At 39.7% G+C, this 27,997-nt stretch overlaps 1 protein-coding gene across 1 annotated transcript in view; it reads right to left on the bottom strand.

Moving 5' to 3' along the window:
- Positions 1-27,997, bottom strand: part of CD109 (CD109 molecule) — a gene marked incomplete at its 5' end in the record, with an annotated part of 73,933 nt that overhangs the window by 19,986 nt on the left and 25,950 nt on the right. Inside the window, 21 exons of the mRNA XM_010179372.1 lie at positions 74-239; positions 781-1,009; positions 2,293-2,374; positions 5,873-6,049; positions 7,008-7,152; positions 8,965-9,183; positions 9,397-9,510; positions 12,787-12,904; positions 13,641-13,776; positions 14,311-14,371; positions 14,790-14,864; positions 15,578-15,730; positions 17,854-18,030; positions 19,077-19,139; positions 19,224-19,325; positions 19,834-20,073; positions 22,008-22,117; positions 23,130-23,265; positions 24,064-24,160; positions 26,055-26,139; positions 26,605-26,644. Coding sequence (XP_010177674.1) covers positions 74-239; positions 781-1,009; positions 2,293-2,374; positions 5,873-6,049; positions 7,008-7,152; positions 8,965-9,183; positions 9,397-9,510; positions 12,787-12,904; positions 13,641-13,776; positions 14,311-14,371; positions 14,790-14,864; positions 15,578-15,730; positions 17,854-18,030; positions 19,077-19,139; positions 19,224-19,325; positions 19,834-20,073; positions 22,008-22,117; positions 23,130-23,265; positions 24,064-24,160; positions 26,055-26,139; positions 26,605-26,644 — 2,725 coding nt within the window. The remainder of the gene's footprint in view (positions 1-73; positions 240-780; positions 1,010-2,292; positions 2,375-5,872; positions 6,050-7,007; positions 7,153-8,964; positions 9,184-9,396; positions 9,511-12,786; positions 12,905-13,640; positions 13,777-14,310; positions 14,372-14,789; positions 14,865-15,577; positions 15,731-17,853; positions 18,031-19,076; positions 19,140-19,223; positions 19,326-19,833; positions 20,074-22,007; positions 22,118-23,129; positions 23,266-24,063; positions 24,161-26,054; positions 26,140-26,604; positions 26,645-27,997) is intronic.

Here is a 27,997-nt window from a genome sequence, read left to right on the forward strand (position 1 = left end):
GTAAATATATGATAGATATTTTTTAATTTTATAAAAACCCATCTATACAACTGTATAAATAGTTGTGCAGTACCTTGGTGTTCTGCCCTCTGGTTCAGTGTATTCAGTGCTTCCTTTGCCTTTGTACTTTTTGCCCAGGACAATGCATATGTCACAAGTGCCAAAGTGTAATTATCTGAAATGCCTTCTTCTAATTTATCTTCTAGAAAGTTTGTAGCGCTCTTGATGACATAAGCATGCTGGAAACGAAGATCAGATTGAAGAATGTACAGCAAATAAAACATATACTGAAATATTACAATTTAAAAGAAAAATTTGCACAGAAACATTACTACCGCCAAACAACAACCAAGAAACACTGAAAATCTCTTTCAGAGTCACAGGCACAAACCTCGAAGGCAAACCCTTTTATCTGGCACTGTCTTTTATGAACACGAGTAATCTCAATGAAATCAACTGGAACGACTTAGCATCTTTAAGGATAGTTCCCCTCATAGATTTCTTTACAAGTACTTGGACTAAAGCCATGACAATGTTCTTGCTAAAAGCAACTGCCTTTAGGTTTTGCAAAGGCACATAAAATTGAGGGGCCTAACAGCACAACTTTGTTTTGTCCCAGGTAGATGAGCCAAAGTACAGGAAAGTTGAACAAAATCAGGTTAAATTTTGTCTCTCTTCAGATGTGCCTCTATTTCCTCAAACTACCAAGTGTTTGCCAGGACTAACAACAATTTATGAAGTAAAAGTGTAACTATGTGTTATCTTTATGAATTCCAGTACCTGTTTATCTGGGAAGCCCAGGAGGGATGACATGATGTAAGCCGTGAGAGTGACTGGATTGTTTGTGCCTCCTTGAAGGTCACTGTGTAACACCTTCCCAGGCTCATGAAATTCTCCATTTAACTTCTGATGGCGGACAATCCACTTAGCTGTATCCATGAGTACATCCTGGTCAATATCTATGAATGGACGAGCTTGAAGGAAACATCTTAACACAAAAGCTGATAACCTTAGGGGAAAGGTTAATCAAATATGACAAAATTAGCAGTATGTTACAGCTTCTTCTGTTTCAGGTGGTGTAAGAATGTTGTGCTGCATAAGGTGTTTTACACACGCTTCCAAGGCGCAGAGGAAAATACATGGCTCACCCAGACAAGCACATAGACTAAGCTTAATCCACCAAAAAATGAAGCTGTGTCCTTGTTCCTAAAGACCACCCCTTTGGCAGCTGTTATGTTTCAAAACTAAACATACTACGGGTCTGCCAGCACATATTTATCTTTATTCAAACACTGCTCTCCTGCCTTCTGCTGCTAGCCTAAAGTGGCGAAAATTACAGTTTGCAAAGTAATGCAGTTATGAGTGTGATGCCAATTATCATGATTAACCCTGTAATTATACCATTAAAACAACCCTTGTGGCTTTATTCATTAATAACCCTTAGTTCTGCTTTGACTCCCTTCTTTGCCAAATGTGCATTCATGTAACCTGCACTATTTAAGTACCAGGGATACCAGTATAGGTAAATTATCTTCATTTTCCAATCCATCAAGGCAAATCCTGCTGATGCCAATGACAGATGCTCACTGATTCCCAAAGGAGAGACTCAATCAGTGGCACAGTAACTGGGATGGTTCTATTTAAAGTCAGCAGTGTGTATTGAAATGCATAATTTCATATACGTAGAAGTATATTTAAACTAACCGAACAGGGATTAGCTGAACAAAGTGCTTTAAATTGTCTCTGTTATCTATCTAGCTTCCACTGCTGTGCTGACTGCACTTCTGAGGGTGAAATTCAGCACTGAAAAAGGCTTTTTGAGCTGTATTTACAAATTACAACTTATCTAAGTTGGACAACTTTTTATCACCAGTAACTCTGTTCACACCCTAGGAAATGCTTCAATCAGTCTTTTGCCTCCAGTATGGAGAGAATTGAAAAGCTGTTCAAAGCAATGATGAACACATAGCCCTAACTGATTTCAGTCAACTGCAAGAGCAAGTAATTTAATTATTATTCTTCATTCCTTTGAGGAAAGCAACAGAAAAACTTTCAGATTAAACCATTCCCCTGGCTAAAATAATTCATCTTCTGCAAACTTAAAAAATCCTTTCCCTAATAATGGCTTTGACAGCACGTTATCCAGCAGAACGACCTTAGAGTGGTCTAAACACCTAATGAAGGCTAACACAGCTGGAAATTTTTACCAGCTTTGCAAAAAAACCCTTTTAGTCGCAGGAAAAAACACCTACAATACTCAAATTCCCCAGTGAAGCTGTCAGGACTACTTACCATGTGCTCCCAGAGGGATCTTCATTTCCAAAGGCACTAAAAGAGCCATCATCCCGCTGGAAAAGCAGCTCTCTCTGGTAGCCTGGAGTGGAAAAGCAGAGACAGGTATTAAACACTCTCCTTTCAGGGGGGTCTCAGCACAAACTGTCTGCTAATCTGAAGCAAGGCACTTCCTAAGGCTGAGAAGGGCAGAACTTGAGCTCGTATTTCCTAAAAAAAATCTCCCAAATATGTAGGAAAACACCAAACCACGCAGAAGATGATGAGATGCGCTCCCATGTTACACAGTGGCTCCGGGAGCAGAGCAGTGAGCAAGAAGCAGAGCAGCAGCTATAGCTCAGTGGTTCATTGCTCTTCTGAAAGAAGTGAAAAACTTCACAAGACATGAAGACCCTGAAATCCTGAGAAGGATCCATTTAAAATGTACCCAGAGATTTTTCAGAAATCTTCTTCTGTACCCAGAAGAAGTGCAGCTCTCTCCTGACCACTGAACATCTACAATAAAAGGGCCTCAATGGCTCTCCAGCTGCTCAAGACCACCAGCAGCATCCTTACTCAACAGCTGGCTTCAGTGCAGAACCAATGCTCATTAATGTTAGGAATTAAGAGCTTCCTATGATATGGTAATCACTGAAGTTTATGATATCTGAAGCCTTCTTTCCCTTGCATTTTGCTTGTCATTTGTATATCCAGAAGAATAATCATACATATTTATAGCATTTCACAAGACATTTTTTTCTTCTTTCCCCCCACCTTGTCTTTTTCCCTTGTCTTTACTATTTTGGCTATTACAATTAAGAAACCATATTCATTAGTCTAACACCTGACAGATACAGACACAATGCTGAATCATCCAGGCAGAAAGAAAACTCTCAGGCAACCGTCATTAAGTACTACACAAATGAATGCATTTACAAATAATGTCTCGTGAGGTCCATCCAACTACATCCATTCCCCTGTAAAACATTCCTTGCCTTCACTTATAAAGGATTAATCATTCTGAATATAGATATATATTGAGTGAATTACAGCCTTAATTACTGAGGAGCAAATGGTCTGGGCCCTCAATCTAAGTTACAGTGCAAGATGAAATCCTATTCAGGGGCTAGGAGAGATATAGCTATAAAGATGTGAATCTGAACTGCCACAGTATACCAGTGCTCCTTACCACATAAATTCTTACCCCAGTAGCATCAGGTTTAGGTTTTGTCTCTTGTCAGGGGCTAGGAGAGATATAGCTATAAAGACGTGAATCTGAACTGCCACAGTATACCAGTGCACCTTACCACATAAATTCTTAACCCAGTAGCATCAGGTTTAGGTTTTGTCTCTTTAGAAGAGCTTGAAATCACAATTTTCACTTAAATATAGGCGATTTATAACGTATTTAGCACAACAGTGCTTAATGACATGATTAAAGCTGGTGAATCTTTCCCATACTGACAAATCTGTCATCTCAGTTCATGATTGTGAGGAATCAAGCAATCTTCAGTGAGAGGAAAAAAGAAGGAATGAATGTATCTCAGAATTTGTGAAGAACCAGAGGGAGGAGGAGCTGTTCCCTATGATCTCCTTGCTTTATTCTCAACGCCAGCCTCACAGAAGTCTCCAAAAATGAGCACATCCAACATGGGGAAGCCTTCACAAATGCTGGAAGAGGAGACCTAGGGGCTGTGCACCACCACACTCGTTCCAACAGACACTCAACCAGTGAAAAATGATACAGCAAATGCCAACTCATCCAAGGGGAAAGTCAAGGAAAAGAAGGATCCTGTTCTGCAGATGTACACTTGTGCTCCCAGGGGGCTGGCTGGAGCCCAGGAGATGGGGCTGGACTGGAAGTGCAGCGGGATGGAAAGGACCTCGGAAATATGTGAAAGAGTAAAAGCTCTCACGTTTCAAACAGCTTGGGAAAACTGCTCAGACCCATCACTCGTTTTGGGGACAGCACCAACATTTTCAGAACAGGCAGGATTTTTATTAAGAAGTGATTTCAAGATGAGATCTCTCATTCCCACAGCTGAAGGGATTTGTTTAAAAGACAACTACAGCTGTCTCTGCTAGCTATATGATCCCTTCTTCTCACAAGCATTCAGCCTTAAAATTAACTATATTTACTTCAGATTATGAGATCACTCCTTCAAACATGTAATGAATCTTGACACGTGAAATGAAGTCTGTTTTAAATTAAACTTCATAACAAACCTTCCAAAAACTGAGCTTCTAAAATTTGCATCTCAAATTAAAGAGATGTAAGATTAAGATTTAAGATTACATTTAAAAAAAATCAGTGCAACAACTGAAATTGTTAAAATAAAGCAAAAAAAACCCCCAGAATATTTTTTAGACTGTGGTTCTCTTCTATCTTAAGGTTATGAATGTTTCAGGCAAACTTCGTGTTTGTCTACAACAGTGTTAAAACACGTACCTAAATTCAAAGCCCCAGGAACAAGTTAAGTAACACAACACTTTGTATGTAAGTCATATTTAATCCTATAATTCTCACTTGTTTTGAAATAACTTTAATAAATCTCTTACTGGAAAACTTCATAAAATTATGGTAGCAAAACTCAGCCTTCAAAGAGTGGTAGATTGCTCCCAAACTTCAGAGTAGCTGTTGACATAACACAACTCTTCCCCCCCACCTTACTTTCCAACTAAACCATCCAGTAGGAAGGGTTTAAAAAATCACTGAACTCCTTTTGACAGAAAATTGGGATCTTGATGAAAGGAAAACTTATTTTGACCTGTGTCTTTTCCAAGGGAAATGTCAACAACTTTAACAGAGAATTGTCACAAACCAAAAATACCCAAAAACCCCAAAAATAAAGACTTAGAGAGTAAATAAAGTTTGTGACTGTGATCAGAGTGCCTTAGTAGGGGTGCAGCTCACATGAGGATGGTCTCTCTGCATACTGAGATGCAGTGAGTGTGGTCCACCTCAGTTAGACACCATCTGATCCAAAAGGCACAGAGGAGCACAGTGCAACCACGTTCTCCGTACGTTGTGATCCCTATTTCCTGACTAAAACACACAGCAATTTCCAACTAAAATTTTCCAGCTTTTGATTTCCAGCACTGAGTTCACTTCTTCTGACCAAGTCTGAAACGGGTGGGCGAATGCCAACCATGGGAGCTAACGCTGCCCCTCGAGCTCTACACAGACATGGCAGGATGGGGATGGTGTCACTGACGACAGATACACACTGGGAATAAATATGGTTCCCTCTACCCACCGACTCATTTCCAACCTCTCACACATGGTTTTATCAAAGGAGAAATAACAACCGCCTAGGAAACCCATATGAATTACCTTCTGGAATGGATTTTTCATCTGAGAAAAAAAAGTAACTATATAAAAGTGACGTTTTTCTCTGTGCAAACTTGTCTCTATAAACAAAATCTTCTGCTCTCTAATTCTGTCAGCCCAGAAGAGGAAAAGAAAGAGAAGCTGGGCTTTTCTTCCAGTTCTCATGACACCAACAGAGCAGGAATTCAAATACCAGCTGCAGAGTCAGAGATAGCCGTTAACTAGTGAGAGTTCTTAAAAATCTCATGACTTTCTTTTAAGCATACAGACCTTTTCTCATAAATGATACAGCTTTTGATTTAATATCCTCTCTCAGCTGCCTGGTTTTAGTCAGGTATTGCAGAACATAAACATTTGGAGCAAAATTGACCATATTCTGTTCACCGCAGCCATAAGGCATCTTAATCAATGACGACAGACCACTGATAGAAGGCCCAAGCAAATCCCCTGAAAGATAAAATTTAATGGAAATAAGTTAAAGATTACTGCAGATAGATGCATACCTTTTAAACATAAAGGGTGGTATCATCTAAACTGGGAGAAATTATAATACATTAGGAGTGTTTGCACTAAACACCACTAACCAGGCAGAAAAGATACTTCATCTTCTGATCAACTTTGTGCCCACTGACCCATTTCCCCAGAAAAAAACAACAACAACAAAACCAAAATAAAAGATACAGAAGATATTTAATCCAGGAAAATGTTTCATAAATAGCACATATTTGAAACTTCCTGTATGTCTTCTCTCACCCACAGATATCAAAGCCCAGGTGTCACAAGACACAACAACCAGATGGGTTTTGGGTTTTATTCTGCAGACAAGCAGAATTAAAACAGGACACTAGCAAACTTTGCAGGACCTTCCTTATTAAAATCCAACTCCCTCTCCACCTCTGAAAATGGATAGTTAATACCATAATACTGTAAATTAAATAAATTAAAAGAATAACCCACTTCATCCATAAGGTCTTCCTATGCTTAGTCTAATGCACAAAGGTAAATTATTTTGAATTATCAATTCAACCCACTAATATAGGAATTAAATAAAAATTGATGTGGTTCCCTAAATACCTATAAAGCAACAGCCATAATGGGCAGAATCATTTAAGGGTCTTTCAGCAGGGGCTCCGAAAGAATTAAATCCTGCTAGGGTAAGTCAGGTCAATACATACCAACCTCCCTGCTCTACTTGACAGAGTTTACTACTTCCAGTTACTACTGGCAACTGCTCTGCTCTTCAAAAAACTCCTACACATGCTGTGCAGAAGATGCCAGCGACTGGGTTATGTACCCATGTATCTCAGATACTGAGTTCAGCAAAAGTCCAGCAGGCAAAGACCTATTTAAAAAAATACAGCTACCCAGTAAATAATAAAGATGGAAACAGTAAGATCATCCTTACCAACAGCAGCGACCTGCACTCTCTCACTGCCACTTACTACATCAGAAGGAAAAGTGAAATCCAACGTTTTTGACACTGTTTGTGGTCTGTTCCCAGTCAGATGCAAAAGGACTGTCTGAGAATACGTCTGTTCCAAGCCTTCAGCCTACCAAAATAAAGACAGGATTATTCTCATCTCCACCTGTTTGTTGCTTTTAGGACAGGAGTTGTGTGCTTACCGTACTGACAGATCTAAAACACTGTCTGGTATATCGTGCTGCTTGCTAACACATCAAGAACTTGAGCTGTTGGCCCATCCAAACTGACAGAGAAATGTTTTTCTTATAAACCTACATCCACTATTTGCTTCTCCAGACTACGTGTCCATTACAAAAATACACCTGCAAAGTCAATGAGAGTATCTCTGACTCCAGTGAAACCAAATATGGAGCTCCACGGCCAAGCACCTGCCAAGACCAGAGGTGGACCTGTCGTACTGTCTGCAACCCTACAGCCTTGCATCCAAGGAGGACTTAAACTTGAAGTTAGGCACATGATTATAGAGGTTTCATTTCCTCATGCGCACAAAATCCCTTGAGAAAAATTGTCCTTGAAGCAGAGAAAATAAATGGGTTTCTTTCCTCAGCCTACACCTTTGTCTAACAAGCTTTTATTCTCTACTGCACAACAAGTGAACTTCAACAGAAAGGACAGAAAGTGGCTCCGCCTGAAAACAGCTCACAGCCCTGCAGTACAGTGGTTTAAGGAGAGGCTGAGAGATGTGGGACTGTTCAGCCTGCAGAAGAGAAGGCTCAGGGGATCTCATCAATGTATTTCAGTACTTGAAGGGAGGGTGTAAAGATGATGTAGTTGGGGTCTTCTCAGTGATGTCCAATAGCAGAATAGGAGGCAACAAACAAACTGAAATAAAGGGATATCCTTTTAATTATATAAAAAAATACTTTTTTTAACTGTGAAGGCATTCAAACACGGGAATAAGCTGCCCAGAAAGGCTGTGAAGTCTCTGCTCCTGGCAATATTAAAAAACCTGACCATACATGGTTCTGAGCATCTTGCTGCAGTTGCTCCTGCCCTGAGCAGGAAGGTTGGACTGCTCCCTTCCAACTTCAACCAACATCTGACTCTGTGATCTCAAGTATTTGTTTTAGGATGAGTGTACAAAAGTCTACCACCTTCCACTGAAATGGAGCCAACTATAAATCAGAATTAGATGTGCAAACTTCATAGAATCATAGAATGGTTTTGGTGGGAATTGACCTTCAAGATCATCAAGTCCAACCATCAATCCAGCCCTAAGTCCACCACTAAAACATGTCCCTAAGCACGACATCTCCTCATCTTTAAACACCTCCAGGGATGGGGACTCCACCACCTCCCTGGGCAGCCCCTTCCAGTGCCTGACCACTCTTGCAGTACAGATATTTTTCCTCAGATCCAATCTAAACCTCCCCTGGTGCAACTTGAGGCCATTTCCCCTTGTCCTGTCACTAGCTACCAGGGAGAAAAAGTTTGGCAAGTCTTACCAGTTTCCGGTTTATCAGAAAGTCTGGGGGCTAAATTTCGACCACTAGCAAAATACAGAAATGTTTATATAAAAGAGGCCTTGAACTAAAGCCAAGTGTATGACAAAATTGATTGCACTTATCCATAACACAGTTATTTGATCCTCTCTCCACAGGTTATTAAGACAGCTGTAGCACCAGGTGTTCACCGATGCACAAATAGGTTTCACTCTGCTTTCAGGAGCATTTGACACCCTATCTGCTGTAGAACAGATCTATGCGCATTCCTGAAAGGGGATCTAAATAATTTTAAAGGACTAATTATTTTATCAGAAGTGTTTTCTGCCTTAAAGCCACCTGACCCAAAACCAACCTCACAGATAAATAAATTTATCTGCTTTTTTGCAACTCTGTTGTCTATTTTAGGGCATAATTTATTCCTGCAGAATTCTTACCTTTACTAAAACTTTCTGCATGATAGCATCAGAAGCAGCAGATGATATCGCTGTCACTTTGATGGGAATCTCTCCCAGCTGTTTCGGCTTGATTGGGAATTGAACAGTTTTCCCATCTTCACTTGGTACGGATACAGACTGCTGATTTTCCGTAGCATTTATTTCATTGGATGTGAGAATGATTTCAAAAGCATCGTTCGTATCCAGGATCACAGTCACCTGTAAACACAGTAATATTTGCAGTGCAAAGTGTTAATTTTGAAAAACTGCTTTCATAAGCTGCTACCTTTTCTCTGTGTAGAGAAATGCCTTTATGGTCCACCCACTGAAGAAAATACTAAAGTTTTCACAAGAGAAAGACGTGGTCTCCACTGGTGATAAAATCCCTGCAGTGTCTAGCGACATTAAAGGACAAAGAGACTGCTATTTTACCTCAGCTGCTTCTTTCAAATAATTAAAGATGTTCACTTCCAAAACGAACTGCTCTCCTCTGATGACAGAGTATGGAAGGTTCAGAAAAATGAAGAAAGGTTGAAAAGCTTCTAGCTGCAAAACAAAACCAGCAGTGAGCCCCTGCAATCAGACATTAGCAAGAAAATGATTATATAGCTTGTCTTCTGCTCCCTTTTAAATTCAAATGACAGAGTACACTTACTCATACTCTACAGTTAACAAAATGAGTTACTGCAGGGCTGAAGCAGAAGCTAAGGATGCTTCTGGTCATTAGCACCTTTGTGGGAACACGGCAGCATCATCCAGATCCAGCTGACAGCTCTGGCTGGGCAAGTTCCAACACAGGCACCTGAATTAGGACTAAGAGACAACCATTTGGCAAGTTTGGAAGCTGTGGTCTGTCCCAAAACCTCATTAAGGTAACTGGGAAACTTGTTTTGAGTGCACAAGTTATGGATGATTAAGTTGCCCAATCTCCATGTCAGTAAAGAAACACATGTTGGAATACAAATAGCTAACTCTCCCAAATTCTGTAATTCACCGACACCTTAAAGTGATGTGTTATTTTGTAAGATTGATCTTGGCGTAAGTTCTTCAGTTACACTCCTAAAAATACGTCTTTTCTTAATTAAAACTGGAGGAATATACCAGCAAGCAGTTACTTTTATCTGCGAACAGAGGTTTTTGGAAGAAATCTTGGCTCTGAGAAGTCAGTGGTAAGCTCTCATCAAGCTGAATGGGATCAAAATTTCACTGCTTATGAACATCTGTAGAATAAGAACAGCTGAAGCATGATATCCTTTATTACTGAAATGTCAACTAAAACTGGTTTTAATGTGGTTTTCATTAAAAAAATTCTTCCAAGTGTTTTGAGTTTCAGATCTAAAAACCCCTCAGCTTGCTTTCTAGCTAGCAAATACTCCAAAGTTTTCTTTTAAAAGCTTTGAAAGGCTGTTTGCTAAAGCTCTCAGTGTCAAAAACTTCTTTAGGTATTAGACATTAGAGAAGTTCTGATGGAGAATTTTTGGTTAGTTTTTAGTCAAAGTTGTCCCTAGGCCCCTATTTCCTTTGTCTTTTTTTTGTTGTTGTTTTGCTTTTATCTAAAACTCTTGCAATACTACAGTTTTCCACTCAGGAGTATTCCAGTATATGACAGTAAAATACGATAGGGTAAAACTATCAACACTCTGTGTAGCTGAAGTTAAATAAACACAAAACACAAAGCAGTAAATGACATTAAGTACGCAGATGCCAGTTTTATTTATTCCTCCATCACCATTTCCATGCATTTCTTTTATTTGCCTCTCTAAGGTACTGATTAACATGTTTCAGCCATATGGAAATCTAAGTGCAATCTAAACATCCCAACAAGGGTGAAGCACTGAACAGCGCATATGGGTGATTACAGTTCAATAATAATCTCAACATCTGCTCTTGCCGTCTTCTCAAATTTGGAGATGAGAGGCCAAGAATATGTTTTTTTCACACCATTTGAATCAGAAAAGTATTCCTCATTTTGTCCCATATTTGCCAAGCCAAGGGAAAGGAACGAGAATCATGATTCCTGTCTCAAAGGAGCCTTAGCCGCAAAATCCAGCTCGAGCTCCAAATCCTGTGGTGGAGTTATGATCACGATGTTCAAAGCACATCTTCTGCATCTGCTGTAGCAGCCAACTATGAAATCTGGACCTAGATCTCCACTTGGATCCCAAAAGTTGCCTCTCCTCAAGAATCTGAGGGCATGAGAACTTAAATGGGTAAGTGGTTGTCTCCCAGGCTACGGTTGCACAAGTCCTGGCATCAAGTTGGAAATCTATGACCCAGCACTGCACAGTTTCAACCTTTCTAACCTCAGGCACTTCAGTGGCATTGTCTCAGTTGGGAACGTAGTTTCTCTCAAATCTTTACATAATGAATGAAATGAGATAACTACCTTCAGAGAATTACTCAGCGTATACGAAATAGTAGCTAAATGAGACTTCAAACAGTAATTCCTATTTTAAATGGCCTAAATAACTCAAAGGAGCTGTTTCCATGATTAGAGAGTGAGCCTAGGACAACTGTGCTGGTACATTGGGAATCTCAGGTTACAGATCTAATCTGAGGAGAGCTGAATTTAGCTTAAATTGCTAAACTCCTCAAACACTTGGAATCATGAGAAGAGCCTCAGGAGACAGGAACTTGGCAGCAAGAAGCATCTCATCCCACTGCTGGCTCTCACTGTCCACTGTGCTCCTCCAGCTAAGTCACCCAAAAAGCAGTACCTATGTTTAGTCCAAGACTGGTTTGGACAAACAAATGAAAGCAAGGCCAGAATTTGGTCTTTCAGCAATTCTCCCACCCTAGCTCCTGGGGTAAGTGTTACCACAGCAGTATGATATTTCCAGAAGCCAGCAGGTCTCTTCCATCCCAGCTACCTCATCTGTGCAAACCTCCCTGTGTGCACTATCAATTCAGGGAAAACCATCTTGGGAGAGCCAAGAAAACATGGAAACACACTGTCCTCAGTCATTCCCCCTTTCTACATCCTGAAACTCTTAATAAAGCAACTGCTCCAACAGAAATAGGCACTCAAGTATCTGTGTAATCTTAGAATCTCAGCATGGTTTGGGTTGGAAGGGACCTTAAAGCCCCCCGAGTCCAACCCCTGCCATGGGCAGGGACACCTCCACCAGCCCAGGCTGCTCCAAGCCCCGTCCAACCTGGCCTTGAACACTGCCAGGGAGGGGGCACCCACAGCTTCCCTGGGCAACCTGGGCCAGGGCCTCACCACCTCACAGTCAAGAATTTCTTTCTCATATCCATTCTAAATCTCCCCTCTTCCAGTTTAAAACCATTCCCCTCATTCTGTCACTACCTGCCCTTGTAAAAAGTTCCTCCCCAGCTTTCCTGTAGGACCCTTCAGGAACTGGAAGGCCACAATAAAGTCTTCCATAATAAAAAATGAACTGACGCATCAGAGTTATGATTTCTACATTTCCTCTGTCCACTGGAGATACAGAGAGAGAGACCTGTGCATGGTTATTCTGATTTTACATGGCCTAAATTTCCTTGCCAGTGATATCTGTCTGCATTTATTCCCCAGCTTTCCTGTAGGACCCCTTCAGGAACTGAAAGGCCACAATAAGGTCCCCCAGAGCCTTCTCTTGTCCAGGCTGAACAGCCCCAACTCTTGAGAGATTTATATGAGCAGGAAGAGGAGGCAGAAACAGTATCACAAATGTCTTCAGTGATGATGTTTTCTTCACAGTTTGGATACACAAGGCCTCTCAATCCCTTTATTGATATAAGGAGGTGGCTCCTGTTAGATCTAAAATACAGAATAATCTTTCGGTGTCACCAGCATTTAAAGGAGAACTGTAATGGTACCTCCACTGGAGCGGTCGTCACCCCAAGGCCGCCCTTTTCGGACATCACAAAAGCGCTGGCTACCCAGGAGGTGATGGTGTCGGGTACGATGACTTCCATTGCGGTGTCTGTGTCAGATCTGATGGCAGAAGGGGAGAGCAGACTTTCAAAAGCACCCATTTACAGACATCAGTAAGTGGACACGAATGTATTAAATGCACCAAAAATTAAGTCCAAATTCTTGGCGGGAAAAGCTGCTGATTAACTGTTTTTCTTTTCCTAACCATTTAGAAATATTTCTGATGGGATCAAAATTATTGAAAAAAATGTATTCTTCTCAATTACATGCATTGAAGGTAATTACATTGAATCACATTACAAGTAATCAGCTTTCACAGACCCTTTAGAACAATCCCAGATGAGGGTTGCTTCCCGAACTTCTCAGCTGTGAAAGAATGCAAGGTTTGTGCTTCACAACACAGGTCAGATTTCAGCATCATTTGACAGTTTGAACTGCTCATTGAGTTAGATGCAGACAGGGAACAGATTTCCCTTTCTGAGCTAATCACCATCTTCTCATGTTCTGTAGCAAAAAAAGACTGGGTCTTCCTATCTGTTATCTCCCCATTTGTAAAAGCTGCTTTTGTCTCCAGGATTTTTATCTCATTTCTATCGAAACTACAAAGCTTTCAGTCAGGCACTGTCCTATTTCATGCAGCTGTACAATGCCTCATTTGGTGGGTCTCCAATCTCACTTGCGGCCTCTAGGTGGTAGCAGAATATAAATAATACTACATTTTTAAGTGGTGTTCTTAAAACCTACAAAATAACAACGGCAAGTGTAAAACAGTTCCCAATTGTTTCTAATCTTATACCTGGTTTTTGTGTCGATCCAAAGCCAAGTCTCCGGAAAATGTGTCCTCACGTAGAGATTGCCGAAATCAGGAGGCCCGTTTTTAGATACCGGCATATCATCACCAAAACCGTCCTCTAGGGGTATCATTCCACCATCTACAAAATAAAATACACTGTCCTAACTACAAAAATCCAGGTTTAAGGAAAATCAAATTAATACAGCTAAGAAAAGTCAAATTAATACAGTGTTGGGAGTATAATCTATAGCTTTGTTACATATGATAACACTAATCCGTGACATTAGGAACTAATTTATTTCTTCCTTTTTTTTTTTAAAGAATAAAACAAGTTTCACACAAACTTAAATTTCTACATGACCTCTTACTGAACTGGTGTGGTATGGCTACGCATGACAAACCACTGCAATGTATATCAACTGGAACTGTAAATAGAAACTCCATTCACCCTCGGGCCTTTAAGGGGTAGCATCGCTCAGCACAGTAGCAAATAGGAAGTTTTTAAAATGCTTGTCACATGCATTTTGTGTGTCCTGAATCTTGGAAATGGTACTGGTTTGCACGGCTGGATGCCTATGCAGTACACTAAGAAGATCTAATAGCAGCCCTAACCCATGGGCCTCCTTCCCCACTCAGTAAATTAGATTTGGCTACATTTATTTTTATTACTTACAAAGAAAATGTTCCTTATCTTCCTCAAGAACTGCATCAGTTGATACCCAAAGGCTGCATTTCTGGATAAAATTTACACAGTATATCTCAATACAGGACAGTCAGGACATCAACCGTGCTTATCTATGTTCTTTTTCTTTCTTTTTAAGAAAATAAAGTCATCATAATAAAGCAATCATAGAACTAAAGCAGGTAATATACAGAAATCAACAAAACTGAGATCGTCTGAATCTGAATATTGCTTTAATGACTGAAAACTTTTCAAAGGGAAAGCAACATCAAGCATAAAGCAATCTGTATTTATTAAAGTATAATATATTTCTTTGCATTCAGAGTATTTACATATTGATAAGTTTCACAGTTTGAAACTCATAAAAGCCATGAAAAAATTACATTTTAAAAGGGCATTTCCTTCTAGCATGTGCAAATCACTAAGCAGTGAAAATCTCCAGCTTAGAATTTAATAAAAGAAAAAAGTACCTGAAAGACACCGAAAGAACCCCTGACCAGGGGGAAATACTGCACCGTGCTGTATAAATTGAGCTCATGGAAGACCTAGGACAAGCAAAAAAAAAACCCTTATTCTGCTCTTCAAAACATAATTTTTTTTCTTTTTTTTAGATATTACTAATTCTAGAGAGAACAAAGCACAAATCATTAGGGAGTTTTTCTGGCTTTTTTATCTTTCTTGAAAGAAGAAACTGCCAAGTGTTAACTGAGTAGTTTACAAAGTATTAACTGGAATTAGGAATGCTAGGCCTATCACCTTGTAAGCCTTGCAGCCTTTTCTGCTCATGTTGATAAACTCCTTGCAGAAATAAAAAATATTTGCATAATGAAGGACTAAAAATCATGCCCAAAGGACATTACCCATTTAGCATATAAACTGTAACATTTCCTTAAACATACATCTTCCATACACACAATAACTACAGGAAAGCTGGGGAGGGACTTTTGCCAAGGGCAGGGAGCGATAGAACAAGGAGGAATGGTTTTAAACTGGAAGAGGGGAGATTTAGACTGGATATGAGGAAGAAATTCTTGACTGTGAGGGTGGGGAGGCCCTGGCCCAGGTTGCCCAGGGAAGCTGTGGGTGCCCCCTCCCTGGCAGTGTTCAAGGCCAGGTTGGCCGGGGCTTGGAGCAGCCTGGGCTGGTGGAGGTGTCCCTGCCCATGGCAGGGGTTGGACTGGATGAGCTTTGAGGTCCCTTCAACCCAAACCACTCAGTGATTCTGTGAATAACAAAATCCTTTTCCCCATTTACTTACAGAATCCTCCGTTATGTCACTGCTTTCTCCTAGAAGCTTTGTACTTTTGTCAACAACTGCAAGTCCAATCACAGACCCTGGCTCTGTTGTACTGATTTTAAGGGAGACTTTCTCAGATGGCTTGACCTTATCTTTGCTCCAAGAGATTTTAATCTAGAAATAAAAGTGAAAACCAGCACTGGTTTAAATTATACAGTTATACTTACAGTCACTAACAATAAAGAAGCATTTTCTTAGCTTAATTGGCTATAATTAAGACCATTTCAACCAGCTCTTAGTATGCAAGCAGCAATCTCCTGAGTCACAAGGATACACTGGTTTCTACAGCTGAGGGCAGTAAAAGGAACACATTCGCTGTTTATCAATGCACAACAGAGCATGTAATACATTTAGGGAAAATTATTTGGGGAAAAAATTCAGCCCTCAAGGATTAGTGTTCCCCAGTGAGATCAATACAGAAAAGGAATCTATGTAATAGGTGCATGGGTAAGGAAGAAGGAAATAAATAAGCTAATACAGCATCCCTAGGCCTTCCCCAGGGTACTGAAGAGAGGAAGGGTCATCTGCTGAAAGGTATTTCTATTGCATCCCATTTCCACTGCAGCAGATGACAATGCAGAATTTCTGTTCAAAATCAACAGCCTGACTCTTTTCCCTCAGCAAAACACAACTACTGCAAAGTGTAGTGAGGTGGAATTCAGCTCCACACTTAAGCTACTCACATTTGGCTCTCCACGGTTCAGTTCATTGTTTAAGCTGCCATCACACACAGTCAAAAGAAATAACAGAGTCAAAAGAAATAACAGAGTCAAAAGAAATAACAGAGTCAAATAATGAAGTCAAAAGATATAATGGAGATAGCAGTGTGGCTCATCATGAAGCACAAATCCAGGTGGTGGTGAAGAAAACAGCCCTACAAGCTCCACTGACTGTACTGGTTGTGACTCAGTTATAAAAACACTGGCACTTAGTGCCATTTGAGACATCCAAGACATGTGCAGTGGTCCGACATGTCTGAATCTACACCCCCATCATACCCTTTCTCTGTGCATCCGTGTAATGGTATCTTCCATGCACATTCAGTAAGAAAATCACAGAGCAATGACAAACACATCAAAGTTGCCAAGATAAATGGGATTAGCACTGTGCGCTTCACTGTAAATGGGCATCAGGCTGATCCACGCAGAAACATGTTTTTATTCTGGGTACTTCGTAGCACTGCAGCTCTGTATAATTGGTTTTACCAACACATTTACAGCAATTAAAAGCTTGGCAAGGCTGCAAGTTGCAGAGAAATTAGCTTTCCATAGTACCGAACTCATTTCAGTGGCTAGCGTTGAAATGGCAAAACGGAAATAGCTTGACATTTTGAAGCCTGTGAGATCAGTTCTTTCCTTATCTTACATTTTTTCATTATCCAGTGAAATACAGCAAATATAGTAAGGTTGATATTAAATACTGATAATTTATCATCTCAGTCTCCCATGCTCTCTGTATAAACACTGGGATTGTGTTTTTCATCCATAAACTACACTTAATCAAACTGACATTTTTGATATCAGGCCTTACCTCATCACCACAAAATACAACACAACTTTATTTGTGGACACTGTAATCAGTGGAAAGGTTTCAATATGTTTCCAGAAGGCTGACCCAAACTGTTATGCCTTTCTCATTAGAAATATCTTCCTCTATCTACCCTAAAACTCCCAAGTTTCAACTAAATTACCTTATTTGTTTTCTGTTTATTTAGATTCTTCAGACCCTGCTACATAATATCCACAATCAACAAACTGCTTTTTCACTTCCTTATCCTGTGATATCAACGCTCATATCCTGAGTCTGGATAAATAATGAAGCAAATGGAGAAGTTTTTCATGGAGGGGTAAGACAGACAGCCTCCCTACTGATATCTGGTTATAAGCATTCACGTTTCCAGAGGGGAGGAAGAATTTGAGCCCATCAAGAGCTTTTGGGTGGTCTCATCTGTAAAAAGTCACAGTGAGGCTTTTATTTGAACAAAGGGTCAAATCTCATCTGGGTAAGTAAGCTGGAAAAATCAATTTATTGCTGAAATAGTAGCTTTGCTACTCCTCTTCAAGCCTTTTAGCATTCAAGCATGCATGATCACACGAAACACAAAGGAGTTGCACAAACCTCAGACTAGATCCTCAATGAGGAAGTTTTCACATTTACAATCCCATGATTTAAAATCCTGTTTACCACATAACAAACAGAAGGAAACACGGGCTCAGACTCAAGTTCAACACAGCTACCTTGTCATCCAAAACAGGCTGAACGGGAACGGTGAGAGCATCGTTTACAACCACTCCAAGCTCATCCACGTAGAACACAAGTATACACGCCAAAGGAGCCCAGGAATTCTCTGCTGTTAAAGTGAATGTTTTTGCAGCCTTTGTGCCAAAAGTCATGATTTGTTCCTTAGATAACACCTGAATGGGGAAAAATTAAACACACAGTCTGTTGGTATCTCAATATGCCATAAACTCTGCGATTCCTTCTACAAACAGCTGTTAAAAGAAGAGACATATAGCTGTGATATCTTTTCTTTTTTTTACTAAGTGGTTGACCACTTCTATGAGATTGGATATGGAACAGGCAGATAACGTAATATTTAAATATTAGAAATATAAATATTTTTTCCGTGCTTTAATTCCTGTATCACTATGGACAAGCAAAGAACTACAAATAGCATTTGAGTTTGGATCAGGAATACAATTTTAAGAGCAAATCTCCCAAACACTCTTACTTACCACACTTCGTTTTGCACCATGGAGAGTGTGAACTGGGGCCCATTGACGTGTTCCAGTTAACAACTGGCACTCATTTTACCAGATGAGATTAGAGCTAATCTGGAGGTACTTCACAATAACTGGAGTTAGGGCCCAGAGCATCAATTTTTCCACTCAAAATCTGTTCCTATTGGACCTTACTTACTTCACTTCTTAATGAAGTGAATTCACTTACTGATGAAGTGAATTCACTTACTAATGAAGACAGAGCCATAAAGGGCAGTTCCCTGCCTTTGACTGCATGGGTCTGATTTTTTTTAGATCTTTTAGAAAACATGTCTATTTTAGAAAATACACATGAATGCCCACATTTTCTATTGTCCTGAAGTTTTCCTTATTCAGTTTACTACTAAAGCCTCTGAAAGGAAAGCAAGAAAAGGCCTCCCTGCAGCCTTCTCTTCTCCAGGCTGAACAACCCCAACTATCTCGGACCGTAAATCAGGGATGTGCTTTTCCCAGAGAGCCCCTTCTTTACAGTGCCAGGGGCATTTCTGCTCAGTAGCAAAAGGGAACTCTCAAAAAGGACCAGCCTAGTGGCAAGGAAGTTTTTGGGCCACCTCATTCACAAAGCACAATAAAAAATACTGAAACTCTCTAACAATCAATCACATTCCATTCACTGGAGTATTTTTCAAGTTGGTAAAAGTCACCTTGGATCGTTCCCATATGTAAAACCAGTAACCTACCAGATAGTGGAACTCTCGCACTGGCTTGTTGCTGGCGATGCTCAGCTCGAAAGGCTTCCCAGCCTAGGAAAAGCACACGATTCCTATGGATGAGTATGCAAACAGGGTAAGTAACTTGAAAAAACAAAGTTTTGTCTCAGACTGTACCTTTATATCCTGGGTCTTTGTTTTAACCTGGAGATAAGTCTGGCTGGGGGAGCTGAACACATCATACACACCTATGTCGGTTTTACTGCTGAGGAACTCTGCCTGCGAGACAAAGCAAAACAAAGCTCTGTACAAAAGAGTAAAATCCGTGTGATGTTTACATATATGGTACTGTTTACAAGAGCACGATATCCTCAATGGAAGTACAGAATCATTTTAGTGCTTGCTTTGTGTAGCTGTTTTGGTTTGCCCCTTGCTGTGTTGGTGTAATTATTAGATTATACTTAGACAGGACCTGTCACTTTCTTTTCAGTTCTAACATGAATATGAAGTAAGGAAAACAACAGTAAGTGATATATCAGGATATAGATACAGATATAGTTATAGATTATATAGATATAGATTTATAGAGATATAGATATAGATTTATAGAGATATAGATGATATAGATATAGATATAGATATAGATATAGATATAGATATAGATATAGATATAGATATAGATATAGATATAGATATAGATATAGATGGCAAGAACAGCATGTGATTGATCACAGCCTGCTCAACCTGATGTGTCGCTGCTCCAAAGCAACAAATGACAAAGCAATACCTGAACTCTCAGAGTTTTTGTATCAGACAGGATTGGAAACTCAATGTCAATTATTCCGTTTTCTGGGACTGTGTAGTTCAGGACATGGACTGTCAGGTTTCTCTCCTCCGTTGCCTCATTCTCAAGGTGAGAAAGCGAGGAGTGGTGGAAAAGCAGGTCTGACTGTTGTGCCGTGATTGTGACAAGGTTCTGCCTCTCTTCAGCTGTCAGCTGGTTACTATCAGAACGTGTCACCTTTAGCTAAAAACAAAGAGAAAGAAAACACCCATCAAACAGGGCAAAGCAAAAATGCACAACACATATCATGTAACAATATATTTGCACTCACATCATATCAAAGAAATAAGAGCATCCTCAGAGTTCTCACACATCAGTAACTTTTTTCTGAATCCCTTGTGAGTGCTGCAGGTAGGGGAGTCATCCAAGAACAAAATTATTCATAACTCCAGGGAGTAAAAAAAGAGTAAAAGCAAAGCAGATGGAACTAAAAGGTAACCAGCCCTAAACCACAACATCTCCCAGTTACTCGTCTGGTTGAAAATGCTTGTCTCTCGGGCAAATGATACATAGCTTACCTACAGTCTGAATATTTAACTTTATCACTTGTATCTGACTACCACAACAAAGGACAACCTCACATTACATCACCTGCAGAAAAATGTGTCAGAGATGATGCCGAGATGATGACTTTATGGATTCATCAAATGAGCTGAAGAAAAACTTAAAACGGGCCCAAAACTGACAGTCTGCAACTTCCTCACTCTAGCATCCATCCATCAGCACTACAGCTTACATCAACATTTACTCCCACATTCAAGCAGATCCTCATCCATAGGAAAACCATTCCAGTTCTCCATTACACACTCCAAAAAATTCAACTTCTACATTTAAAAGCACCAAACTAATGTTTCCCTTGAATTTTTCAAACCAGAGGTCTGTCACTCCTTTACCTCTCCTTCTCTGCCATCATTTTCCTATCTTCTCTCTGTACAGCATTTGCAGATCTCCCCTTACTCGTACTGACAGCAGTCATCCCTTCACACTCCTCTGGGAGCATAACTGATACCTCCAGCTGATAACATGCCAGCTGCAAGCATTGCTAAATGCCTCAGCTACCTCTCACTCTGCTCATCTTGGGAAGAGGAAGAAGGATCAGCTCAGAGCTGGAGTTAAACTGGGATGCTGGCAAGGAAAAAGGACAAAAACCAAAGACCCAAATGACCAGGCTACTAAAAAGCTATGGCTTGAGCTGATCTACTCTGAAAGTTTATATTCAGTCTATTTTATTGGAATTTAAGTTCTTCCCCATGAGGTGGTCAATCACTGGCACAGGTTGCCCAGAGAGGTGGTGCAGGCCCCATCCCTGGAGATATTCAAGGTCAGGCTTGATGGGGCTGTGAGCAACCTGATCTGGTACCAATGTCCCTGCTCACTGCAGGGTTGGACTGGATCAGCTTTAAAGGTCCCTTCCAACCCAACACATTCTGAGATTCTATGATTCATTTAGGTATGATTTCGATACAGTAAAGGTTCAAGAACTGTGAAGTCAATTCCCTTTTCAAGCAAAATGCACTGATGCAATATATAACCTCTGCTAAATGTAGAAATACTGAACACAGACTATGGACAGCACAAAGAACCTGAATTACTCCTATGAGAGGACGCAGTTGGTATGAGAAAGAGAGGACAGAAGGCAGAAAAGACACTTTCACTTGAGAGCAATGTGGTTTGATGAGTTTTATTGAATTTTGTAACAGCTGCTTAATTATATATGTATGCATTATATAAAGTATGTATTTGTGTGTATATATACACACTTCCAAATACAAATATTTTTAGGAGATTTGGGACTCAAAAACTACTCTATTGTCTTAAAGCAGTCACCTATCAAAAAACAATCAGCTAGAAGCTGAAAAGATTTCTCATCCACAAGAATGTGACAAATGCTCCAATATATCTTGCCAACACTACAGCATTCCCTGCCACTTTATCCTTTTCTAGAGTAAACACTTCTAAGTTTAGTCTTTCTGATACATATAATGAAAAAGAGGTAATCTGAAAACAAATTTGTAAATTATAGTTAAAAATCCAAGGCAAACTTTGGCATCTAAGCAAAAATACAGGGGAAGTCATGTTTGTTTACACACAGATCATAATAAAACAAAAGAACTTACAGTAGCTATGAAGTTCAGAGAAGGTTTTATAACTCTAGAGTAGTCCAGAAATTCAATAAAATAGTCACTTTGCTTTGGAAATATGATGGTACTTGAATTTTGGGAGATTCCTGTTGAATAATTATACGTGTTTAGACAATGTGCTTTTAACACACATATTCCTTAAGCAGCAATATTATTTACTGTCCATGATTTTTAAATAATTCTATCATATTTTTCATTATTTCCACTCCTATCATTCTTCATCCTTCCAGCTTAGGATCAGTAGAAAGGTTGGTACCTGTACTGGTACTGTCCTCCACAATGCTAAATAAGCCGTAACATAATTATTTTTCTAATATGCGAGGTGCAGTGGAACATGAACTCACAAAAAGGCTCAGTCTGCAAATCATCCAGTCTAGAAGAGGTTAGACTATGGACAACATGGGGCCAGAGAACTCTTTCTACTGATGGGTATTACAAACAAACAAGTATGGTAAGTTTATGATTAAACTCAAGTCTGTAAGACTCAGGCTAAAGCTAGCAATTCTTTATGTCTGCTCTTCTTATCAAAAGTGATCAGCCATTGACTTTAAGCCCCCATCTGAACACATTTCTTGATTATTTATTAAATCATTTAGCATAGAACTGTATCCAAGTGAGTTAACAGCTGGATAAACTACTTAATATCTAGGTAACCAACAGTTCAGACAATATGAACTAATTTAGTTTAGTAATCACTAAACTGGAAGAGGGGAGATTTAGACTGGATATTAGGAAGAAATTCTTGACTGTGTGGTGGTGAGGCCCTGGCCCAGGTTGCCCAGGGAAGCTGTGGGTGCCCCCTCCCTGGCAGTGTTCAAGGCCAGGTTGGACGGGGCTTGGAGCAGCCTGGGCTGGTGGAGGTGTCCCTGTCCATGGCAGGGGTTGGACTGGGGGGGCTTTAAGGTCCCTTCCAGCACAAACCATTCTGTGATTCTGTGATTCTATGATTTTTTCAGATAATATATCTGCATGTAGATGGTTCATGCTGCCATCAGCACATGCTGCTTTCCTAGCACTCCAAACACTTCCCCAAAGCAGTAAACTCTTCCAGCACCACCTCTTCGGGTTTCTCTCAGAAGACATCACACTGTCACGTACCTGTGAGCGACTCGGTGACCACTGCAATAATTTCTATGGGCTCTGTGTAATCGCTGTCACCTTGGTGCCACGACTGCTCAGTGTTCAAGCTTTGCAACATAAGCTTGTTACAGGTTACATTCACAGATCCATTTATCTGCAACGCAGAAAAAAGAATTGTTGAGCCAGCAAAGCCAAGGACACCCGTCCATCTACAACAGCTTATTTCTGGTTAAGTCCTGTAATTCTCCCCACATACAAGTTCTGGAGAGTCAACACCAGAAAATTATGAACTCTGATCTTTATTTTTTGCTTTGAGTAACCATTCTTATTAAATCTAGAAGTCCATTACTTTTTAGAGTCAACAATGCCTTATGGAGAAAGTTGTTTAGTGGACATCTTTTTCCTAATATCTAGAATTATCCACTTCTACACGAACAGAGCAGTCGTGCCTATGCTTTACAGAAAAATACAGCAGAAGCTGAACCTGTTTTAAACGTAGTCCACAGCTCAAAAAGTAACATGCCTGATTTTGCAAGAGGATGCCATGAATCTATCACCACGTTTAAGTCTTCAGATCAAAACTGCATGCCTTTTTAAACTTCATGCTCCAGGCTACAACTAGTACAGTAACTCCAGTGTAATTACTAGGCAATTAGTAGGCAAAATGCTCTGGTCTCTACCATGCTAGGGCTCCACCTAAACAACTGCAGTGGCCTCCTCTGGCCTCCTGACACAAGGCTGAATGTGCAGGGGCACACATGGGGCTAGGGAGCATTCCTGGGCATGGGTCCTCCATCACCTCTGCTGCTACAGCAGCTCCTGGAAAGTTTTTCGACCTGGGCCCACTAGAACTCTCCAAAAATAATGATCCCAGGCATACTTAACCTCCAAAAGGTTGAACCTCCATAGGTTTAAAGTGTACAACAATACAAACCGCTAACAGGAGACTCACCTCCAGTGTTGTTGTTATATTCCTCTTGTTCGTCCAGTAAGACACAGAAAGGCAAGTGACCGTCACAGTTCCCTTCACTGGCTTTCCATACATGTACCTGAAACACATCAGTCAGTGTCAAATAATGCACCACTTTCAGGGCTTGGGCTCCTGAAAAGCTCTCAAGGGAAAAGATTCTACTAAAGTATTTTTCCCTGGTCTCAAACATGGCTAGAACACATCTATAGTTTGAAATACGGGGTTTTCAGTAGTGAGAGCAGTTTATCGACACTGAAGTCAGAATCCCAAAAGCTGAAGAAGACACACAGTGCTGCTCTTTCCTGCACACAAGCTCTATAAACATCATGGGCTGTACAATATAGGAAAATTAATGATATTACACAAAGCTGGAATCAACTTATTGAAAAGAACACCACCGTAACAACATAACTAAGATGCAGTAGAGTTAAAATGGGACGTGGGAAGTGCAAGTGTTTTGCTTCCCAAATGCTCTACCTAAAGGAGAGATCACAAGATATTTGTACTCGAATTATTTAGTAATCACAGTCCAAAGAAATCATGGCATTAATACATGGCAAACATAATTTGTAGCTGTGGTACTGTACCATATTAACTCATCAGAATGCCATTTGCAACCTGCACTCAGTGAGTAGCAATAAAATAAAAACTTAGTATAAATGTTTTCAAGTTATACATAAGAGAAACCATGACATGATCAGGTTCAGACAGGGGAAGGGGGCGGGGGAGGGAACCCAAAATTGTTCTAGTCCATCAGTAATAATACATTCAGATGTGATAACTTCAAGTACTCTAAATCATTCTGGATTTGATTGGCAGCCACTTAAGAAACAGCAAAGCTGAAAAGCAGAGGGAAGGAATAATCAAATAGCAGAGTTACAGGAAGAACTCTGACAACACTGCCTTGAACTCAGTCTTTCCAAGCAAACCTAATTACAGTAATAAGCTGCCATCAATCTTGAAATGACACAGGGGCAGCATCCCTGTACTTAATCTAATAATACTCCAGAGATGAGAAAGGAAAGGGGTTTTATGATATCTACAAGAGTAAGAGACATATAATCTCTTTGTATACAGAGGCAATATGCCTATGAAAACAGTCACCAGGAACGCAGTCATTCCCTATAAATAATTAGGACGTATCAGTAAAACTTTGGCGCTGCTGAGATTCAACCTCAGACAATTCAGTGGCGTCCAAGTCTGATTTACTGCAGCAGACAGGTACACCCTCAAATACCTTTATTCATACCTAATGAAGGAGCCACGTATCCCGTGGAAGACCAAAACAACTCAGGAAACTAAATTCACTTTGGCTTATAAAGGATTATGAAAGCAAATCAGAATACAAAAAAAAAAACCACTAAGGAAAACTTTTCTCTAAAAATTGCCCCTTATGAGAAACTTAGATGGTTTATAATACCAGGTTGCATTGCTTCTAGGAAAGGAAGCTTTTTCTCAAAAGTCCAAACATTTAATTTAAATAGCCTATTAAAATAAAAATTAATAATTAAAAATATTCTTTACACGATAGTCTACAGTGAAGTCTCTTCTGAATTCCTCGAGAGTTTTTAATTCTTCACCCATTTACTGGTTATAGGTATTTTGATAGGCAGGAGAAGCCTACACTTCAAATCCACAGTGTGGATAAATGGCATCAAGAAGGATGTGCATAGAAGTTTGCATAATGTCCTGGTTTACTGGGACAGAATCTTAGAGCCAGTTTTCCACTGAGGAAAACTGCGACTCTGTAAGGACTACAACACTATTTCATGGGAACAAAGTGATAAGACAGAAGTCTGAAGATATATCAAACATGGGCTACAACAAAATCCAGTAACTAGAAATGGATGCTAGCCAACTAACTTGGACTAGAAGATACTCTTTTAGCATTATAAGTTTTCCCATTGACACTTAGAGACCTACAATAATTTTCTTAAGAGTGAGGATGACAATGATATCAATGATTCACTTACTTTGCAGTGACAACACCGGTTACATCTTCCTCTCTCAACGAGTAGTACAACGGTGTTGTTATCGTAACATCAAATTTTGGTAAAACTGAAAAAACAAAATTACAGAAAGCATTAAATTCACACAAGAAATAATATATTCTTCCTTTTTTTAAGTAATAAGAGTAGAACATACAACATGATAAAGACTACTAGAGTTTCCTAAAGGATATAATGTAAATATAGTTTCAACCCCACCCTGCATGATCCTGGAAAAACAGGGATGATAACTGCATCCTACAGGCTTTCGTAAGATACGTATTTTAAGGATTGCATGACATCCAGGCACTACAGTAGTAGGTCATTAAAACTACCAAAAATAAGCAGGGCAGCTGGTAAGATGATGGTTTTTGCAGGACGCAGAGTCAGTCTCAGAGAAGCAAGAGATTTGGAAATCAGACTTTCTAGGAGTATTCAAAAGCTTCGTGCTAGCCAAGGGAAGTTAAATTAATGGAGAATCAACTACCACTACTACTAATCTGGTCACTACTAAATGCCTTTAAGTAACACTTACCATATTCCATCACTTTAAATCTTTGATAATGAACTTGACCCTATTGGAAAAAAAAAATCGTATGAGAAAATACATACAACTGTGGTTAAATTAGTAAGTTTAACACACCTTCTAGGCCAAATCCCACCCATATTTAAGTTAAATTACAATTTCTAACATGATGTGATTTCAAATCATGGCTCAAGCATTACCAGCTCCTGTTTTGGAGCTCCGGTAGGAACCAGTAGTATGTATCTGCACCCCAGAAGGACACAGAAGCTCACATGCAGTATACTGTAAGTAGATATAATCAAGAGCTTGTGAGGCTTCTGATCTGCAGACGTCTACATACGGCTGGTTCCTGTATTAAAAAAAATAAAGTAAAATTTAAAAAAATCTGATCTAGCTAGCATAAAATTACCAAACTACCTAGTGTAAGTACTCACAGTAATTATGATGAACCATGACTGGTCTACCAGCAGTATCTTTACTAAACAAAAAATTAAAAGTCTACATGAGATAAGCTAGAGGACAGGACCATTTCAAAAGCATGGATAACCTTAAGGTGCTTCACTTACTCAAAAGGCAGCTAAAATTTTGTTGCAGACAACTCTCGGGTTATATCTTCCTGTCTTGTTTATTTGTTAGTTTGTTTATTTGCTATCAATGGAAGAAATAAACAACTATACAACGTATTGTTACTTGTGTCCTTTTCTATTTTCCCTTTTTTCTTCTATTTTCCTTTTTCCTTTCTCTTCTATTTTCCTTTCTTTATTATTATTTTTTTTCACATATTTCCTGATTTTCCTCATGAGGGTATCTGAAAACACACTCTAAGAAGTGGTATCGTTGACATGGGATCATATATTGCAGATCATTAGGAAATTAATTTTAAAGTTTCACTCTCTGAACATTAAAAATTCAGCAGCTATCTTTGTTCTTCGGTACAATGACAGTTGACCAAAAAGTCATGGTAGTCAGCCACAAAAATTTTGCTTTTTGGTGTGTTACCCAATTTTCTTCCTTGCTGCAGTGAGGGTAATTCAAGTTGCACCAGGGGAGGTTTAAATTGGATATCAGGAAAAATTTCCTCACCAAAAGGGTTGTCAAGCATTAGAATGGGCTGCCCAAGGAAGTGGTTGAGTCATCATCCCTGGAGGTGTTTAAAAGATGTGTAGATGTGGTGCTTAGGGACATGGTTTAGTGGTGGACTTGGCAGTGTTAGGTTTATGGTTGGACTCAATGTTCTTAAGGGTCCTGCCTAATAAGGCCAGCTGCTGCTCAATTGCTTTATGAGGTTTATGCTGATGTGGAGCTCAAAAGTCTGATTAATCTGATTATTCCTGAAAACAGAGACACCATAACAAATTATTGTAAGTGCTGGAGTATCTCAGTGAACATGGTTTGAAATGTG

The sequence above is a fragment of the Mesitornis unicolor genome, unplaced genomic scaffold (assembly GCF_000695765.1).
Source record: "Mesitornis unicolor isolate BGI_N332 unplaced genomic scaffold, ASM69576v1 scaffold342, whole genome shotgun sequence".
Classification (NCBI taxonomy): Eukaryota; Metazoa; Chordata; class Aves; order Mesitornithiformes; family Mesitornithidae; genus Mesitornis; species Mesitornis unicolor.